General features: G+C 43.2%; 1 protein-coding gene across 5 annotated transcripts in view; it reads left to right on the top strand.

Moving 5' to 3' along the window:
* mdn1 (midasin AAA ATPase 1) overlaps positions 1 to 21,636 on the top strand; it is a 326,227-nt gene that overhangs the window by 112,487 nt on the left and 192,104 nt on the right. For all 5 annotated transcript variants that reach the window (XM_061812802.1, XM_061812803.1, XM_061812800.1 and 2 more), the window contains exons 27-34: positions 3,388 to 3,534; positions 4,942 to 5,083; positions 5,160 to 5,294; positions 5,450 to 5,588; positions 9,460 to 9,592; positions 10,786 to 10,916; positions 16,990 to 17,128; positions 20,074 to 20,188. In XM_061812802.1, the coding sequence (XP_061668786.1) occupies positions 3,388 to 3,534; positions 4,942 to 5,083; positions 5,160 to 5,294; positions 5,450 to 5,588; positions 9,460 to 9,592; positions 10,786 to 10,916; positions 16,990 to 17,128; positions 20,074 to 20,188 (1,081 nt within the window). The remainder of the gene's footprint in view (positions 1 to 3,387; positions 3,535 to 4,941; positions 5,084 to 5,159; positions 5,295 to 5,449; positions 5,589 to 9,459; positions 9,593 to 10,785; positions 10,917 to 16,989; positions 17,129 to 20,073; positions 20,189 to 21,636) is intronic.

Below are 21,636 nucleotides of genomic sequence, written 5' to 3'. Positions count from 1 at the left end.
TTTTTCATACAATGCAGCTTTCTTCCCCGGGCCGTACCAAACCACCAGACGGGCCGGATCCGGCCCGCGGGCCGTATGTTTGACACACCTGATCTAGTGTGTCCCAAAATTGGACTGGTCTGGAGATAACATTCACCATTAAAATAGTTAAAATTCACCATTCTTATTTTCTGTATCATTATTTTGAGTATGTAAAAAAATGCAATGTATATCTCCACGGACTCTTGAAATACAGTACTTATTGTGATACATTCTTCAGCAATATTGCCTAATCCTATCGGTAACAAAACCTTAATACTACATCTCAGGTGAACTTGGGAGAAAGCAAGTTGGCCAGTACAGTCATCCATTTTTTTCCATTTTGAATTGGGACCAGGACCACCAATGAAAAGTGAAAAACTGAAGTAATGGGGATGTTTGTGTGGACCACATCTTTTAACATATGTAAACAGTTTTTATCCTTTGCATATTTGAGACAAAAAGAGGTATTTAGTATAAAACCTTATAAATATACCATATTTTAGATGTGTAATATAAATTATGAAACACTTATTGTGTTGTTACTGTATTGTATCCAATTCATCACTTGGAGACTTCTAAAGGAGGTGCTGGCGATGTACCTTTTAGATGTTTTTTTTTTTGTGTGTGCGTGTGGGGGGAGACTGCCCGAATGGTTAAAAATGTCAACAGTACAGTATTAATCCTTTGCATACTTGAGACAAAAATTATAACAAAGTGACAGATAAAGCAAATGCGCCTTATCCTATAGAGCGCAGAACGTTCCCGACGCACCCCTGCGACGTAACCTCAGTCTCATCGTTTTCATGTCCCCTCCCGTCTCACCGTGGTTATTTCCTCTCCGTTCCACCAATGTCCCTTCTTTTGTTGCATCACATTGTTTAAGCACGTATAGCAACAAGCATTAAAAGCAAAACAAGAGAGCAAATATGGGATAACTTCATGTACAATTAATTCAAGAGTGCTGACTGTGTACCAGGATTTTATATTCGAGATGAACATGGTGTTATTTGTTTTTCTTTTTGCTTGAAAATTCCCCTGAACAAGGACCATAACCCCATCAACACAATTGCTGAACGCAACAGCTCATACCATATTGTTGTCAATGTCTTGTGCAAATTCTTCCTTCACATTATGATGAGCAGCTTTGTTGCCGCCAAAGGAAGCCTCACATACAGAGGCACGCTTTTGAGTGCGGAATGCTTTTGAAATTTTTCAAACCAACCTATGAGAACCTAAAAGCCTTGTCCTTGAGTGGGTGAATCCCTCCTTTAGGTTTGGCAGCCTCTTCATCATGGTCACCGGGCCGTTTTTCTGCAAATCGCTGTCCACAAAGTGAATGCAGCTTCCATTCGAACAATCTTTTTTTTTTTTTTTTTTTTTTTTTTTTTTTTTTGCGGAGTCACCACACAATTCGCTAATTTATTGAAAGTTGTTGAAACAGTTATAACGATGGTTACCATATCCCTCTTTATTTTGCGCACAGTTGATTCATTCACACCATAATGGTGCTACAAAAGCGTAACTTCTGCTGATCCTCATCTTCCTCTTCCTCTCCATCGTTAACGGGCCATTTTTATGCAATTTGTTCTCCACAGAAGTAACGCAGCTTCCATTCCGAGCAATGCTTTTATTTTGCGGCATCACCACACATTTTGCTTCCTTATTAAAAGTTATTGAAGTGGTTTTATGGCTGTTTACTACATCTTTGTGATTCATTCATGCCGTAATGACACCACAAAAGCATAATTTCTGCCATCTTAGATCATATCCAAAAGTTTTACTTTTTTGCCGATCATCATCTTCCTCTCCTTCTTGGGCGCTTCAGATGAAGCTTTTGCATCAGCACACTGCTTTGGTGGCATTGTGAACACAAGAAGTTATTTTGTATACAGTCAACACAGTAGAAAATGGTACAAAGGAGAGGGTTGGATGGAAGTTGCTTGGTGAGGCTTCGATGATGAGCAGCCAATCAGCTCACGAGATAAATTCACACATGCTCTCATGGGTCGATGTCCTGCCGCGGACCACTCACGTGCTTTGTATCAATGAGTCTTCCCGCAATACTGTATGCCAATCTGGCTTTTTTTTTGGTGGGAAGGTGTTGAAAACAAACAGCGACCCACTGAGGCCGCAATAAATAAAGCCCCAAGTAGCGAGGTATTACTGTATATTTTTTAAATGAAACCTTTTTACCTTGTCAAAAATCTTGCTGCAGGGCTTTGTACTAACTGCCTTCTTTTAATACTTCACAGCGGAAGACCAGAAAGAAGCACGTTACCATTATCAAGACAAAACATAAATGATCACATCATTAAGCATGACAAAGCAAAATTTATTTCTTACACAAAACACTATGCTTTATATGACTAAAAGGATTTGAATGCAAGGAAATTAATAATTAAAAATTGGGAAAGAAAATCCTAAATATTAAAAAAGTAAAATTACAATTAATAGCATATGTAGTAAGAAATAATAACAGTGGAAATACTCTAAAAACCAAACAAAAGTTTTCAGCCTCGATTTAAAAACATTCAGACTTGGGGCTGACATCGCCTCTGCAGCGTATAATAGCTAAATGCTTCTTCACTATGTTTATCTTGGACGGGTGCTACGCTCCATTTGACTATTTGATCACAGAGATAAATTTAGTTCTACCCAAGTTTCCAACCTGTTCAGCGGTTGATGATCTACTGTCTCAAAAGCTGTAATGAGATCAAAGACCAAAATGGACACCTTAGTATTCAACCCTATGTCATTTTGCACTTTAAGAGCAAATTCTGTAATATGATTAATTCAGAAACCTGATTGATTTAAATTCAATAAATTGCTGATTTGATGAAAAACTTTCTCAACAATCTTGGCTATCAAAGGGAGAGTGCAGATATGATGGCATTACTTTAGCAGTATTTCTTGGAAATACTTGCCCAGGCTCCTTCTGAACTCATTTTCAGCCTTTTCTAAAAGAGGGAAACCGATTTTGCCCGGGGTTTTAGAGCAATTTTACAGATTTTATTTCAAGGTTGACAGATTATGCAAATGACATTGAACAGAGTGGGGGAAAAATATTCTCCTGTTGGTTTTTCCATTCTTGAGTAATCAGCAGTCAGTGATCTATTCATCAACTCCTCAAATTTTTAATCAATTAAGCTCCTGACCAGTTGTAGATTTAGATTTGACTTTTTCTTTCACTTTTATTTTCCAGGTTCTCAGAGTTTTCATTTTCAAATGTTTTTTTTCCTCAAAAACATGAATTGATATATCACATATGTTCACAAGGACATGAACATAAATTTAAATGTCAAACATTTTTTAAAACTTAATTTAAAAGCAAATATTTTTTTCATGTACATTCTCCTTTACCCACAGGTTCTGTCCAGGGCATTCAGGAACCGCTTTGTGGAGCTGCACTTTGATGCACTACCCAGCCAAGAGCTGGAGACCATCCTCCATAAGAGGTGCAGCATGCCTCTATCGTACTGCAGCAAACTAGTCCAAGTTATGACAGATCTCCAGGTATGTTTTTTTGAGGGGGCAAATGTTATTCGTGGGATAGCTCATGTTCACGACAGCAGTGATTCCCAAACAGTGTGCCAGGGTACATTTGTGTGCCATGAGCGCTCTTCAGGTGTGCCGTGGGAAGTTATACAATTTTATGTAATTGCTAAAAAAACATTTATTCCAAGAAATAATGTATCTTTTTATCTATGCCAGTGATGCACAATGACTGACAGACAGCAAAAAAATCCTCTTCTATTAGATGGCAGGAAGTACATAATTTCATTGTGTGGCTCATCAACTTTATTCCTCTATACTTCCCACAGCTCTGCAAATCGCCTTTGTTCTTAAAAATGTGAACGAGCACACTTTTCCTCCATTCTTCGGCCATCTTCTCGCTTGCTAATATTCTGTTGAATAAGTTGGTCATAAATTGGTCCCCAGCCACCTCTACAAATTGCTTCCATACCTCCACCGATATGCCATCAACACCAACTGCTTTTCCATCTTTTGTCCTCTTTTAGTGCCTTTCTAACCTCCTCTTAATCCTTCTACCCACTACCAGAGTCATCCTACACACCACCATCCAATGCTGTCGGGCTAATCTCTCCCCTATCACTACCTTATAGTCAGTAACCTCCTTCAGATTACATCGTCTGCACAAAATATGATCCCCCTGCTGCTTCTACCGTCGTTCTTGTAGGTCACTATATGTTCCTGCCTCCTCTGGGGGATAAAAAGTGTCACTCCTGCCATTTCCATCCTTTTTGGAAAGTCCACCACCTTCTGTCCCTCAAAGTTCCTTTCCTGGATGCTCTCTTGTCAGAGATGTTCCTAGAAAAACAGTTAAGATGAGCCCGAGGACTGCAGAGAGTGAAGTCAAACCAACCAAGATTGTGTTTCTCACGAGGGACAACAGGGAGACCCAATGCATCATTGCGCTCCCTCAGACTGCCAAAGTGGTAGCCCCTGTCTGCTCTTTTTTTATTGCTTTCTCAGGTTAAAGGGTTACATGGTTACAAGCTCACACTGTGAAAATGCTGACACAGAAGGCAATAGCACTTAAACACTTGGGTACAAGTTTCTTAAAGGCTGCAAGAGTGTCCTGTTAAACCCACAAGAGAAAAAGCAGGGCATTGTTTAGACATGTTTATGGCATTTGGGGGTATCCTCTTGCGGTAGAAAGAGGATATCTCCTCCTAGTGTTGAGGAGTATCTGCTCAAGGCCCACATGGAAACACGCTGAGGTCAGTCAAGATGGAGACATCGCTTCCCAGTGTTCAGGGTCACATTCTAAGACACCCACGCAGCTCAAAAAGAGAATAATTCAGACTAAGACTAACAGAAACAAACGCATGATAAAACAATTCTCACAGTAACTATCGTTGCAATGATATACTCTTATCATATGTTCTTCCTTCACAGTCATTGCGCAGAGGCTCCTCTGTGTTTGCAGGCAAACATGGCTTCATTACCCTCCGGGATTTGTTCCGCTGGGCAGAGCGGTACAGAATAGAAGAGCAGACTGAAGTCTCTAAGGACTGGCTTCAGCATTTGGCTGATGACGGTAAAAGCCTTGTAAAAATGTCTGTGGTGTTCATCTGTTGATTATTCATTCAAAATTCAAATTCTTTGTTGATCAGGATACATGTTGCTGGCAGGACGTGTTAGAAAGCCTGAGGAGGAAGCCACGATCCTGTCCATCCTGGAGAGGCACTTTAAGAGGACCGTAAGCCCCGAAAACCTGTTCTCTCTGAAACAGGTCAACAACGAGTTTAGTGAGTAGTTTCACAAAATGAAGTCATTGATATAACAACATAATGAAAGCCTTAACTACTTGCGCTGTAATATATTGTATCTATGCTGGTCAAAAACATTAAACCTGTCGCTGCAAGCCATATTGTTAAACACTTGTCCATGTCCCAATTGACAGGTCCCTTAGTTGATACTATTGCTGGAGTTCCAGAGAATTTTCACCATATTGTATGGACACGCAGCATGAGGAGGCTAGCTGTGCTAGTCGGACGAGCACTTCGCTTTGGGGAGTCTGTGCTGCTTGTTGGTGACACCGGGTAAGGTGTTGCATCTGTACAATGATTGTTCCTAAATCTTATGTTAAGTATACAAATGTTCAGACACAACGAGCTTGAAAAAAGGGATGCAGGGACTGGCTCGAGAGATGTGGATTGTCACCTCTGACAAGGAAGGACCCCAAGCTGGTGTGTGAAGTTGAGAAGTTTCGACTAGATAAAGTCATGGTCACCTCCACACATGGCTTAAGCTCTGGTACCAGTCCTCTAAAAATGCGGTAGACTCTTTTTGACTCTGGAGTTGCCCCAGGGTTCGCACGTGGCCCTAAAAGTCCCTAAAAAACCCAAAATTTTCGAAGGCGCATATCGGGGCTCCTAAAAATCCGCGAAAACCGGTTAAGCCCCTAAAAAGGCCTTAAACTACAAAAAAAATCAAGGGGAGGACCTCTACCGGCAAAATTCTCCCTAAAAAAAAAAATTATTTAAAAAAAAAAAAAAATTTGCGATCCGTCTGGCGTCCATAACAGCCGGAAATTGTCAACGGAAGTCACCGTGTTGACAACTAGTCGCCAACTTGTCGCCAACTTGTCGATATCCCATTATTTGTTTCCGTGAGTAGGCATTTCACTTCGTCTTTGTTACGACGTAGCATAGTTCTTTCATCGATCCAACTTGTATCATGGGGAAGTGCATTTTTCAATATGCTTGGGTTGAAAGTAAGGAGTTTGGGATTTGGGTTCGTCGAGATCCAAAAGATCGGCACATGTTTTACTGCCATCTGTGCAAGCAGAGTTACGAGCTTAAAAAGATGGGCGTCAAAGCGCTGGAGTCACACCAGAAAAACATGAGACACGCTGATTTGGCGAAGACTCTCTCATCTTCCGTTGGTATGAATCTGTTTCTAAAATATCAAGATAGTGAAGCATCAACTTCAGGCAGTGGTATTGGCAGTGGATGCGCACCTATAGTTGTCCAGTCATTGACTTCAATCAGCCAGAAGTCAGGCTTTATGAACGTAGTTCAATACACGAAGACGGACTCGTTAAAGGCAGAGATCGTGTGGACTTTAAAAGTGATCTGCAGCCATTACAGTTACAAATCTTGTGAAAATAATTCGAAAGTGTTTGCAGTCATGTTCCCAGACAGAGACATTCCAAAAAACTACCACTGTGGGGAAAGGAAGACTTCGTACCTGGCTACATTTGGCATCGCTGCCCACTTTTCATCTCGACTGCATCAAAGCCAAAAAAGCCAGAATAGAGACTGACATAGCTACGCTTATTGAGAAGGCTGACGGGCTGTGTGAGGAGGCAGAAGAAAAGAGGAATCTGAGGTTTATCACTGAGGCCAATGCACTCAGAGGCAGAGCAATGGACAAGAGAGCCACTTTGGCACCTCTGCAGCAACAAATAGAGGAGGCTTTGGGAAGGCTCAAGGAGCAAGACTCGTAGGGGTGCTGAGACAGACATCAGTAGAAGACATCTGTGTATATAGTTGCAATTGTAGTTAGAATCTGTTTTCTGTAGACTGTTATGTGAATACATTGACAATGGTCAATGAGAACTACCACAAGGGGCGACAGGTTATCACTGTCACAGATACTGAGGTATTGGAACATTTGATGAACCATTGGGTCAGTCTTTTTTCCTGACTCTTGATTTCCCACGATGGCCCTAAATTTTTTCCGTGTCGGCCCTAAATTTTTCGTGTCAGGCCCTAAGAATGCCCCTAAAAATCCCTTACATTTTTTCGGTCAGAACCCTGTGCCCATGGTGAGAGGCGCCAAGCAGGTGTGGGTATACCGACTGCAACTCAGCTCAGCACCTGTACGATAGGATTCACTTTCTAAAGCAGATGCCAGGATGAACCAAAGTTTTCTTCAACTAGATGAAAACAAAATTGATAAAGAAATGAAGATTGCTGTTCGTAAATACTAGGGCTCACTATCTTTAAAAACCAAAGACCAAGTCAGAAACCTTGGTGTTCTGATAGATTCCAACCTGAATTTCAACAGTCATATCAAACCTTTTACTATCTAAAGAACATATCTAGAGTGAATGCTTGCATGTGTCAAGCAAACGAGGTAAAGCTCATCCATGCTTTTAACTCAAGTAGACTTGACTATTGAAATGGTTTTCTGACTGGACTCCCCAAAAAGAGCATGAAACAACTGTAGCTCATTCACAATGCTTCAGCTCGGATTCCTACCAGAATAAAGAGTTCAGAGCATAGGGTTAGGGGTAGAGTAGGTAAACTACAATTCTGAAGTCTTTACACTGGCTTCCAGTAAGCTTTAGAATAGATTTTAAAGTTCTGCTACTTACTATAACTCACTAAAGGGTTTGTCTGAAATGCTTATGGAATACAAACCCAGTCGGGCTCCGAAATCCACTGACTCAAGCAAAATCATGCAGCACAGAGTCCAAAGCAACCATGGTGAAGGAGCTTTTAGCTATAATGCTGCACATAAATGAAAGAAGTATTCAAGAAAGGTGACTTCAGCCGTAAGTGTGAATGTTTTCGAATCCAAGTCATTTTTTTTCTCATGCTTTTTATTGTGCTTCCACTCTTTAATTATATTTATTCCACTGTATGGTGTTTTAATTGTACTTTTCATTTACACATCTTTTTATATCTTTGTATTCCAATACTTTAAATCCTCTCAAGCACATTGAGTTACCTTATGTATGAAATGCGCTATACGAATAAGTTTGCTTTGGTTTACTTTACCGGAAAGGGGAGCCCAGCCTTCAGGTGGGGGAAGAGTCCTGACTGTGGTGTGTGCCTCTGCACCAACACCAGTTCAGAGTACACACCCTTTTTGGAATCCTTGAAAGGTGTGCTGGAGAGCGTTAGCCCTGGGGACTCCATTTTTTTTCTGGGGGACTCCACTGCTCAAATGGGCAATGTGAATGAGACCTGGAAGGGGAGGAATGCCCCCCCCCCCGATCCGAATCAGAGTGGTGTTCTGTGATTTGACCATTCTGCTCACCATTGAGTGTCCATAACAAACACCATAATCAAGCATCAGGGTATCCACATGTGAACTTAGCACCAGGACATCCTACGTCACCATTCTATGATCACCTTTGTGATCATGTCATTGGACTTGTGCCTCAGGGGAAGAGATGGGCGAAGCTGTCATGTGATCACCACCTGGTGGTGAGCGCAATGGCTTGGCCCCCCTTTTTGGGTAGAGGGATCCTGGCCATCCCTTCATCAATGTGCCGGCTCAGCAGCTCCCGTCACCAGTTGACTAACGTGCAATAGAGACACTTTTATTGCTTGTACTGTGATTGTTCATGAGAACAGAGGTTATACTAACACATCAACTTATAGGTTATTAAGTATTAGACATTAAAGCCCAACTGACATCCCTTGGAAAAAAAAAAAAAAAAACTAAAAATAAATCCTAAAATCTAAATCTAAAATCCTAAAACTGGTATAAACACAAACCCACCTGAGTGGGCGTCTGCAAATAACGTTACTTCCTACTACTTCTCCAAAACAAATCCCTTGGAGGATTTTAATGGCGGGAGTTTCAAAAAGCCATATACATCAAAATCATGTTGTGTGGTGGGAAAAAACGGATGGGTCCATTCTGGATTAATTTTTTAAAATTAAAAACATACTAAAAATCATGCTTTTGGTGTCCGTTGGGCTTTAAAAATTCTACCGCACCACTCGTCAGTAGCATAATTTGTGAACAGCGTTTTCATTGAAAATATTGTTCCGAAACATTTTTGATGGCGACGCCTCACGGAACAAGCTGAAAGAAATACATAGAGGGTTGTCTGTGAACTGAGATTCCGTAGTATTTGTGGAAGTCATGGTAATGTCTCATTCTCTTCCTATTAACCCCACACACTAACACACACATACAAACGAAACCGCTGCCCCACAATTTTCTCAGGTGTGGAAAGACTACAATATGCCAGCTGTTTGCTGCCTTAACTGGGAAGAGGCTTTTCTATGTTACCTGCCACCTACACATGGAAACAACTGACTTCCTCGGTGGACTGCGACCTGTCAGACATTCCCCTCAGGTGCTGATGTGGAGTATTTAAGATAGCTCATATATAAGTTTATAGATATTAGATGAAATAACTTTCTCTCTCCTTGTAGGTTTTTTTACTTGATTTCTTATTTAACTGAAAATACCCTGCATGTTGGATTATTGGATATACACAGCGGTACCTCTACTTACGAGATCAATCTGTTCCGGAAGTCGATTCGTAACGTGAATTTTTCAAGTCGAAGCGCATTTTACATGTAAAATGCCGAATCAATTCCGAGCCACTCACCCCCCCCCTCCTCCCACTGCCAAAAATAAGCATTCAAAGTACACAATGTAAAAAATGTTACAAATTAAGTTCATTTAGCTTTGACATTGGATGACAATCTGAAGAGAAGGGTGAGTGACGAGCAAAAGGCATCATACAGGATGGAGGAGGAGGCAAACTTTTGACAGCTGAGAGAAAATGTACGCATGCTCACCACTTATTTCCACTAAGGTTTCTTGGGACCCATGGTGCAAAAAAAAAAAAAACTCGCGTAACGTGCTTTTCTAATGTGTGCTGGCATGATTTGATGACAGTCGAGTGTCCAGGGGGAACACAGTGCATACAGTAATTGATAAAGATTGACGTCCCTCCCAACCAATTAGATGCCAGGAAGACGCTACAGCGATATCCAATGGTGTAGCTGCACAAACTAATATTCAGGATGTTAACAGTGGAATTTTGGGGGGCGCTGCCACTCCAGCAACTATTTTTTTCCTTTCATATTCTGAATTTCCTTTGTAACAAGACAAGATTTTTCCAAGATGTTTTGTAAGCCTTTTTTTTTTTTTTTTAAATTCAAAAGTAGAGTTACCACTGTATATAAAATATTACCTCCTGGTCAGCTCAATTTAAAAATTCTCATTTTGTTTCCTTCAAATTCATTAATTTTACTGTCAGGAAAAAATGTAACAATGATTTTATAATCTAAAAAATATTCTCCCATTCATTCTGTAATATCAAATTTAAATTTGAACGTTTACTTACTTTTAGGCTATTATGATTTATTGTAGTTTAGAATGCTTGCAAATGGACACTCTTGATGATAGTTGCTGACCATGGTTATACGCAGGAGACATATTACATAATCACTGTGTGGATTATCACTTCATAAGATATGAATATTAAAACAGATTTGAAATGTCAGCACATATCCTAACAACCCATTTATGTTACAGGCTGATGGTGATAAATGTGAGCTCTTTCATTGGCATGATGGGCCCTTGGTTTTGGCCATGAAAAAGGGTGGAGTGTTCCTCATGGATGAGATCTCCTTGGCAGATGACTCTGTTCTTGAGAGACTAAACAGGTACACAGAAACACAGTCCCACGAACACACATTGTTGCTGTTTTGGGGGGCATTGAACATTGATATATAGAGACCATACAAAGCTCCACACACACACATGCGTGCACACCCACACACAGTATCTTGCCAAAAGTATTTGGTCACAAGCGTTGACTCACATATCAATGACATCCTATTTATCATCACATCTTTTACTCACTCGAACGGGGGCGTGGATGTACTGTATGTACGTACAAAGGATTTATACAAAGGGTCCAAATATAGACTTAGTGTCGGGTTCTAGATGGTCTGCTCTTTGCAGCTGTAACTCTTTCAACTCTTCTGGGAATGCTATCCACAAGGTTTTAGTTTCTTGGTGGGAATTTTTGACCATTTTTCCAGAAGCGCATTTGTAAAGGCACACACTGATGGTCGCAAGGGCCTGGCTCTCATTCCTCACCAAAATTCATCCCAAAGGTGTTCAGTCACGTAGAGCTCAAGCCTGTCAAGTTCATCCACAACAAACTGGACATTGAGTCTTGAGTGGACGATTTTCCGCGCCTTCATTGCTGAGCTGGCCGAGCGGAGCTCTGGCTGTAAGGTGATGGGTGCCTGTCTTGGCGGCAACCCCTGAACATATTGGTGAATACCAACAGTGAGGCACGCAATCAAGCTGAAGAAGGAGTCCTATTGGGTATTCCTGGTCTGTGGAACTCCCGAGGCAATTGATAAATACCCACTGGCTAAGCGAAATGCAACTTTGGTTGTCACTTAGGCAAAAAAACGGGAGGAGTTGGAGAACGACTTAGAGACTTCTTCAAGGAAATTCTGGTCCACCATTCACCATCTCAGGAGGCAGAAGCGGTGCACCGTCAACACTGTCTATCGTGAGGATGGTGCAATGCTGACAACTTGGGACGTTGTGAGTCGGTGGGAAGAATACTTCGAAGAGCTCCTCAATTTCACCGACACGCCTTTCAATGAGGAAGTAGAGTCTGGGTTCTCGTTGAGGTGGCTATCTCTGAGGTTGAGGTCACCGAGGTGGTTAAAAAGGTCCTCTGTGGCAGGGCACAGGGGTGGATGAGATTCACCCGGAGTTCCTAAAGGCTCAGAATGTTGAGGGGCTGTCCTGGTTGACACGCCTCTGCAACATCGCATGGAAATTGACCCCTCCGTACAGGGCACTTAACCACGCCTCCTGAAGTTACGTCACTCCACTGTTGCTAACCTCAGACAAACATTTGACAAAATGGCGTCGCAGGAAGAAAAGACGAGAGCGAAATTGTCCGATTTACCAGCTGATTTTTCACTCGCATTCTTACCGAATAGTGAAATATCGTTGAAGAGCAGACAGCAGGGCTTCAAGTATTTCAGCGAGGGGTATTTCAATGGTATTTACATGCATATCGACGGAAAAACCATTGATATTAGCGCAAGATCTTTCTGGAGTCAGAGGAAGACCGAGAAGCCACATTATATAATATATTATAACCCAAAGATGAATTCGTCATTGACAGTTTCCTATTTTTGTGTTACATATCACACTTGTGTGCAGAATCTGTATGTGTATCTGTATAGCCGTTTGTGAACCGCCGTATGAAGGAAAAGAAGACAAGGCTTGATTTACGAGTTGTTTCTCTCGCTTTCTTTGTGTAACGTCATGCACTCCCCTCAATAATTATTCTTGAATTAGTGCCGAACCTATGTAAGTCCCGACCGAGTACAACAATCACTACTTTAGTATCTTCAAACATCCTTCCTTCAGTCTTGGTGTCTCGGTGCACGTCGAAGGCTTTTAGGACTCTCTAGTCCAGTTTAGCTTAGCTCGCTAGCCGCCAACAAAGACACGTTTCTGCAGTCAGGTCCTCACGAAGTATCGCTCAACACAGATCAAAGTGTGTCAATCATTCACACGTAGCTATGTTATGCAAGCGAAGAACTGCTAATTCATTTATATGATACATGTATTGAAAATCAAATATATAATATATATATGCATACCTTTGTGCAAACAAAGTCTGGTTTATCTTAGCTCATTAGCCGGCAAATGTTATGCAAGCGAAGAACTGCTTATTCATTTATATGAGACCCAAAAATAGGGCTTACCTTCGTGCAAACATATCTGTTCCGGTTGATTTTAGATGGATTCAGTTGATCATAAGGTCTTGCACAAAGTTTGATCCATCGAAGACGTTTTTCGTACTCTGTCTTCGGTTTTGGAAAGGGTACAAATTGAACTCCACCAACTAGCCTATCAGGATACCTGTCGTCACTATTACAAAGTCCGTGACTACACCTCTTAACCATATCTATTGTTAGGGAACCCAAATACGTGATAAAACGCTAACAAAAGCTATACTGGACCATGCGAGTGTCTGAGGTAATGGCGGACGCCAACAAGGGGCGTGGTTTATGCAGATATCTGGCCTCTGATTGGTCAGCGACGCGGATTACGCAATTTCTACGGAGGGGTCAATTGGGGAGAGTGCCGCTAGACTGGCAGACTGGAGTGGTGGTCCCCCTTTTTCAGAAGGGAGACCAGAGGGTGCGTTCCAATTCCATGCAAATCACACTCCTCAGCCTACCTGGTAAGGTCTATTTAGGGGTGCTGGAGAGGAGGGTCCGTCGAGAAGTCGAATCTCAGATTCAGGATGAGCAATGTGGTTTTCTTTCTGACTGTGGAACAGTGGACCAGCTCGACACATTCGGCAGGGTCCTCGAAGGTGCAGGGGGGTTTGCCCAACAAGTCTGTTTTTTTGTTTACTTGGAGATGGCGTTTGACCGTCTCCCTCTGGGAGCATTGTGGGGGTTCTTCGGGAGTATGGAGTACCGAGCCCCCTGATACGGGCTGTTCAGTCCCTGTACGGCCAGTGTCAGAGTTTGGTCTGCATTGTCAACAACAAGTCTGATTTGTTTCTGGTGAAAGTTCGACTTCGCCAAGGCTGCCCTTTACTTATTTTTTTCATAACTTTTATGGACAGAATTTTTGGGCACAACTGAGGCATCGAGCGTGTCTGGTTTGGTGGCCACAGTATTGCATCGCTGCTCTTAGCAGATGATGTGATTTTGTTGGCTTCTTCAAGCTGTGATCTCCCAACACTCAACGGTTTGCACCTGAGTGTGAAGTGGCTGGGATGAGACTAGGCAGCTCCAAATCTGAGACCATGGTCCTCAATCATTAAAGGTTGGCGTGCCCTCTCCGGGTCAGGGATTAGATCATGCCCCAAGTAAAGGAGTTCAAGTATCTGGGGGGTCATAATTCACAAGTGAGGGAGTGATAGAGCGTGAGATCGACAGCCAGATCGGTGCAGCATTTGCAGTGATGTATCGCTCCAATATGGTGTAGAAGCAGCAAAGTCAAAAGGTGAACCTCTCAATTTACTTCTTGATCTACGTTCCTACCCTCATCTATGGTCACGAGCTGTCAGTCATGAGCGAAAGAACAAGATCCTGGATACAAGCGGCCAAAATGAGTTTCCTCCACAAGGTCTTGGGGCTCTCCCTTAGAGATAGGGTGAGAAGCTCGGTCATCTGGGAGGGGATCAATGTCGAGCCGCTGCTCCTCCACATTGAGAGGAGCCAGATGAGGTGGCTGGGGCATTTGATCTGGATGCCTCCCAGACGCCTCCCTGGTGAAGTGTTCTGGGCACGTATCACCTTAAAGAGACCCTGGGGATAACCCAAGACACGCTGCAGAGATTGTCTCTCGGCTGGCCTGGGAACGCCTCGGGATCCCTCCAGAAGTGCTGGATGAAGTTGCTGGGGACAGGGAAGTCTGGGTATCCCTGCTAAAGCTACTGCACCCACGACCCAACCTGGAAAAGTGGATGGATGGACATGCAGTGCATAGACACGCACACCCCTCTCTGGAGTTGAGTTTTGACTATGACAGTTGCCACACAGCTAACTTGCTAGCTTGTAACAAACTATGGTGTCATGCACTCAGGCCATTTTTTTGCGGTCACACTCAGAGCAAGCACATCAGATTTACTTCAAACATCACAGAAAACAAGAATAATGAACCATACTCATATGTTCACCAAACTCTTCCCATGCCTGAATTTTTGCCTCAGCAAACATCAAAACAAAATTCTTCTTGACCATCCGGTACACGTCACCTCCTTCTGGAGTCCCACAGGCCTAAAAGGCCCGATCGGAATCCTCCTTCAACTTGAAGGCTGGGGTCCAGCAACAGGTTAGGGGTTTGTCACCACGACAAGCACTGAGCATCTTTCGGTCACACCACTGCTGTGACCTATGATGTCCTAGTACCAAGTCCACGTGTGGACACCCTGATGTTTGAATATGGTGTTCATTATGGATAATCCATGGTGAGCACAGAAGTCCAACGACAGAAAACCACTTCGGTTCAGATCTGGGGATGTGCGTGTTCCTCCTTATCGCACCCTTCCACGTCTCATTGCCCCTGTCTTTCCCCAAATGACCATTCAACTCCCCCATCGGAACTATGGAGTTCTCAATGGGAACGCTCTCCAGCACCCTTTCCAAGGACTCCAAAAAGGGTGGGGACTCTGAAATGCTGTTTAGTCCATAGGCTGTGCTTCTCAATTATTTCCTAAGAGTCCACAATCAAGGAAATGACACTTCCTTTTCATTTATGGTTAAGTTATTTGAAAACTTTACTAATTTATAATCTCGTCCCAAAAATCTAACTTACTTTGACCGTTGAGTTATCCTCTCCTAATACCAAATTATGGTTTGAATAAAACACTTAAATATTTTGATATACTGAAAGATATAATGCGTGAAAATCATGTCCCAAAAATGGGACACTGGCCACGAATGTTAAGTAATTTGTATTACACTTTATCATTATTAACATGATACATAATAAAAAAATGAATAAATATTGCTGAACATCGAACAAAGAAATTTTGAGTCAACAAAAAATTGTATTGTAAAAAGTGCATCAATTTGCCTGAAATTTCAGACAAAACGTTTGTCTTCAAGTTTATCTATCAGCTGTTCTACCATTAAGCTAATTCTCTCTGGCCACACTGACAGCTGCGACACACTTTATTCACGCAAGGGGAAAAACAAGCGTTCCCTAGGATCACACGTGCTGGCCCTTGCGTCGCCCTGCATCGTGCTGGGGAGGGGGGGTGGCTCAGTATTTGAGAACTACTACAAATAACAGTCAGGGCATATCTCCCCACCATTAACCAGAAGGATACCGGGTCCACCAGGGTGAATCCCAATTTACAGGAGCCGAGCCTGGGAGGCAACAAGAAAATCCACAATTGACAAGTGCTTTTCTCGTTCCTGATTTGGAAAATCATCCATTATATAAATTCAGGCTAATGAAGGGTTTATTTAAAAAATAGTATACTGCATGCAATATCTCTATTTATACTTCTGCGCTACGGATCGCAACCGGTTACAAATAACCGGTTATAACAGTTTTTTTTTTTTAAAGCCGAAACCGTAACCGGACTTAGGAAATCGGTTAAAATTTCCATTAATTTCTTCCGGTTCTGGTACTCCACGTTGCGCTATTTTTTCAATATCATTTACATTTTTTTTTTCAAGTTTCGCTGTTAGAGTAAAGTTGGACTCAAAAGAACATTCAGTTAAATCAAAGAAACATCAAACATGGCATCGAGGAAACGCTCCAAAGTATGGGAGTACTTTACAAGAAGTTGTAGCGCCGGAGAAAAAGGAGGCGGAGTGTCGGACACAGGAACAAAACTTGTTTTATTGGCAGACATCAAAACATTACAACACAACACAAAAAACAAAAAGTCCGTGCGGAACCCCGCTCCCCAACTCGTTGTCCCGCAAGTGAATTATGTAAACACCACAATGGTACCTGTTTTAAAACCGGTTAGTCGTTTTTTTGCTACAAGTGTTCGGTTAAAACCGGTTATGAAAGTAAGCAGTTTTTTGCGATCCCTACTCTGCGCTCTTTGGAACGGTTAATTTTCTGCTAAAGTGATAAACGCTACAAAAAATACAAACCAAGGTACATATAGTTGTAGCTAAAAGAAAAATGTGCAGGATTTTAAATGTCAGAGGAGTATTCTATTTTATATTGACACAAAATACGCCACAGAATTCCTTTTTCTTTTATCAGTGTTTTAGAGGTGGAGAAGTCACTTGTTCTGGCTGAGAAAGGCAGTGGTGATGACAATGATGTGGAGCTTATCAGAGCTGCTGAAGGTTTCTGCTTGGTTGCCACTATGAACCCTGGAGGAGACTTTGGAAAGAAGGAGGTAAAAACTACAATCGTGTGTGTTTGTGTGTGCATATTCTTAGTTTTAAATTTAGAGTTTTTAATTTCTCTATTCATTACTATTTTTGTGGAGCATCCGGTTAGATCGTTGGAGCATCCGGTTAGATCGTTGGCCTCACAGTTCTGAGGACCCGTGTACAAATCCCGGTCCCGCCTTTGTGGAGTTTGTATGTTCGACCCGTGCCTGTATGGGTTTTCTCCGGGCACTCCCATTTTCTCTCACATCCAAAAAACATGCATTGATTGGAGACTCTAAATTTCCCTAAGTGTAGTTGTGAGTCCAACTATTGTCTGTCTCTATGTGCCCTGCGGTTGGGTGGCAACCAGTTGAGGCTGTACCCTGCCTCCTGCCTGAAGATAACTGCGATAGGCTCCAGCGTTCCTGCGAGCCTTATGAGTATAAGCAGCTCAGAAACTGGATGGATGGAATTTTAACTTTTTACTATGGTTACATTAGGACACTGAGATACTTCATCCATGTTCTACCTCTTATCTGAGGTCGGGCCGCGGGGGCGTGCTTTAGCAGGGTTGCACATGCTTCCCTATCCTTGGCACTTCATCCAGCTCTTCTGGGGTGATCCCGAGGCGTTCCCAGGTAACCGAGAGATGTAGTCTCTCCAGCATCTCCTGGGTTGTCCCCAAGGTTTCTTTGCGGTGGGACATGCCCGGAACACCTTACCAGTGAGCCGTCCAGCAGGCATTTGTGAATCATAGCGGAGGAAACGGTCCACTTGTATTGGGATCTTGTTCTTTCGGTCATGACCATAGGTCAGGATAGGAACTTAGATTGACCATCTCATCTTTCTACTTAATTCCTTCTTTACCACAACAAACCGAATCAAAGTCCTCATTGCAGAGGATGTACTGATCCCCCTGTTGATCTTCACTCCATTCTTCCCTCACTCGTGAAGAAGACCCCAAGATAGTTGAACTCCTCCACTTGTGGCAGGATCTCATCCCTGACCTGAAGTAGGCACACCACCATTTTCCAACGGAGGACCAAGGAAACTGCTCCAGCTTGATGAAGCCAACAGAACTGCAAAGAGCAGAGATGCACTACTGAGGACACCAAAGAGGACCATCACTAAGCCTCACCGGTGCCTAGAGATTCTCTCCATTAAAGAAATGAACAGAATCTGTGACGAAGTTCAGCGTTGCCGAGTCCAACTCTTAGCAGAAACTAGTCTGAATTACTGATGGCAATCCGGAGCAAATTCTGGCACCAATCGTACAGGGACCAAACAGCCAGAATCAAAGCGCTCGATACCACATACTCCTGAAGGACCCCCCAGCATACATGTTCAAAGGCCTTCTCCAGTAAACAAAAAACATGTTGACTGTTTGGGCAAACTCCCATGCACCTTTGAGGACCCTGCTGAGGGTGTAGAGCTTGGTCCACTGTTCCACGGCCAGGACGAAAACCACATTGCTCATCCTGAATCTGAGATCCGACTTCCCAGGGACCCTCCTCTCCACCACCCCTGACTAGTCCTTACCAGGGAAGCTGAGGATTGTGATTCCCATGTAGTTAGAACAAAACCTGGAGTACCCTTTCTTAAAAAGGGGGACCACCACCCCAATCTGCCAAACCAGAGGCACTGTCCCCAATGTCCACCCAATGCTGCAGAGTTGCGTCAACCACGACAGCCCCACAACATCCAGGCTTTGGGAATTCCTGGTGAATTTCTTCCAGCCCCAGAACCTTGCCACAATTAGCTTTTAACCACCACGGTGACCTAAATTCCAAAGTTAGGAGAACCCGCCTCAGAGAATCCAGACTTTGCGTCCTCATTGGAAGGTGTATTGGTGGAATTGAGGTCTTCAAAATATTCTCTGCATTAACTCACAACGTCCCGAGTTGAGGTCAAGAGCATCCCATTCTCTTTATGAACAGTGTTGATGGTACACTGCTTCCCCCTCCTGAGAAGTGAGATAATGAACTGAATTTCCTCAAAGCTGTCTGGAAGTCTTATTTGTACTGAACTCTTCCCATGACGGAGTTTTTGCTTCAGTGACCGCCAAAGCTGAATTCATATTGTACAACCGGTACCTATCTGCTGCCTCAGAAGTCCCACAGGCCAAAAAGGCTTGATAGGACTCTCTTCAGCTTGATGTTCATGTCCTGCAACAGGTTCGGTGATTGCCTCCACGACAGGCACCGACCAGTTTACGGCCACTGCTCAGGTCGGCCGCCTCAGCAATGAACCTGGTCCATTCAGAGTCAATGTCCCCCACAGGCCCCTGAACATGACCAAAGTTATTTTGGATGTGGGAGTTGAAACTCACTTCTGATGGGATTCTGGCAGACATTTCCAGCTGACCCTCACATTATATTTGGGCCCGCCACGTCGAACTAGCATCTTCTCCTACCATCGGATCAACTCGCCACGAGGAAGTAATCAGTTAACAACTCTACCCCTCTCTTCAACCAAGTGTCCAAGACATCCAGAAGGGAGTGCGATGACATGACGACATGAGCCTGACTATATATAGTTGGAACTTCTCAACTGCAACACCAGCTCAGGTTCACGCCCTGTCAGGGAGATGACATTCCACATCCCGAGAGCCAATTTCTTTAGGTAGAGATCAGATCGCCAAGGTCCCCGCCTTTGGCCTCCACCCAGCTTTCACTGGCCAAAGGAAACCTCAAACAAATTTTTGTGCTTGTCATCGGGTTTTAAGGAGCTGTGCTTTGTCTGGTGCCTCACATAGGATCTCTTTGCCATGGTTTACACTACCAGGGGTGTGAAACCCCAGACAAATTAGCTCCTGGCATCGTTGGGACACACAAACCTACTCATTACGAGAAAGTGAGAGCTCAAGAGGGGCACATAGAAACTTATTCAGAACAAAATTGTATTTTTTCTTTTTTTTTGTATGTGTAGTGCTGAAATATTATGTTTGTGCCTTTTTACTGTTGGACAGCTTTCTCCTGCCCTCAGAAACCGTTTCACAGAGATCTGGTGTCCACAAAGCAATGGCCGTACTGACCTTAATCAGATCATCCGACACAATCTTTCTCCTGTCCTATCACAAGATGGTAAGAGAGCTTTCAAAGACATGACTCTATTTAATGCTGAATATCTGATCATATAACGTTTTCCCAGTTTGCTATCCTATTTGTGAGGGTTGGGGATCTGTCTTATTTGTCAGCTTCCGGTATAAAAGCACTGCTAGCTACAACCAGTGTGTGATGTTTAAAACTTATGACCATGTCCGTTTTCCAAGCTGCTTATCCTGACAAGGGATTGCTGCTTCCTATCAAAGCTAATTTCAGGCGAAAGGCAGACTACACTCTCTCATGTAATGGTGTTTTGAGAAAATTTTTATCGACAATTACAAATTTTCAGGGGCGCCGCCATTTTGGCAAGTCACATGACCTACGTGTGTGGATGTGACTTATGAGGTGCCGCATCAAAGGCCCGATTACATGGGACAGCATTATGCCCAGCGCTGATTTCTTGGATTTATCCTCATCTGATGAAGAAATAATAGTATTGGTTGATCGGGAAGACGGAGGAATACTTCCATCCAGATTTGAACCTGTGGGTGTAAATAATATTCGGATGGTTCTTTGGATGGGATTGACACGGAGTCTGACGAGCGAGCTTCGCCGAGCGGCAGGGCTGTGAGCGAGTTCCGGTTGTAAATAATGTTGCGCCGGAGTTCGCTTGCAGCCCCGCCGCTTGCCGGGGCTCTGAGAGCTTGCTTGTGGCCCCGCCGCTCACAAGAGCTCGCTCACGGCCCTGCCACTCACCGGTACTCCATCGCGGCCCCGCTGCTTGCCGGAGCTCGCTCGTCAGACTCCACGTCATTCTGCCCGAAGAACCATGCGAATATTCAACATTATTTACAGCCACAGGTTCAAATCTGGATTGAAGTTATCCTCAGTCTTCCCGATCAATACTATTTCCTCATCAGATGAGGATAAAACCGAGAAAAATCTTCTCCCTGGACTCACTCTCCACCCCTGCCTCGTACATTCTCTCTCTCTCTCTCTCTCTCTCTCTCTCTCTCTCTCTCTCTCTCTATCTCTCTACTCTCTCTCTCTCTCTCTCTCTCTTCTCTCTCTCTCTCTCTCTATCTCTCTCTCTCTCTCTCTTCTCTTCTCTCTCTCTCGCTCTCTCTCTCTCTCGCTCTCTCTTCTCTCTCTCTCTCTCTCTCTCTCTTCTCTCTCTCTCTCTCTCTCTCTCTCTCTCACACGTTTTTGCTGCTTTGTGGGGACTGACTCTGAATGAATGTGTGGACTGACTCTGAATGAAAGTGGGGAAAAAAAAATAGGTTATCTGACGTTAGCAACAGTTTCATTCTGCCAGAAAATCCCACGGACAATTAAAAACTAACCCTAGTATGATGAAATATCAAATATGTCTTACCTCGATTAGATGTAAGTTGTTTTCATTCATTATTCGTCCAGATCGCCACATAAATAGCTTTTCACAAGCCTCGTAGGTTCTGCAGCAAGCTTGGTTGTGTTTTAGACGATGC

The sequence above is a fragment of the Syngnathoides biaculeatus genome, chromosome 23, assembly GCF_019802595.1.
Source record: "Syngnathoides biaculeatus isolate LvHL_M chromosome 23, ASM1980259v1, whole genome shotgun sequence".
NCBI classification, from domain to species: Eukaryota; Metazoa; Chordata; class Actinopteri; order Syngnathiformes; family Syngnathidae; genus Syngnathoides; species Syngnathoides biaculeatus.
This window is presented reverse-complemented; position numbering and strand designations above follow the sequence as displayed.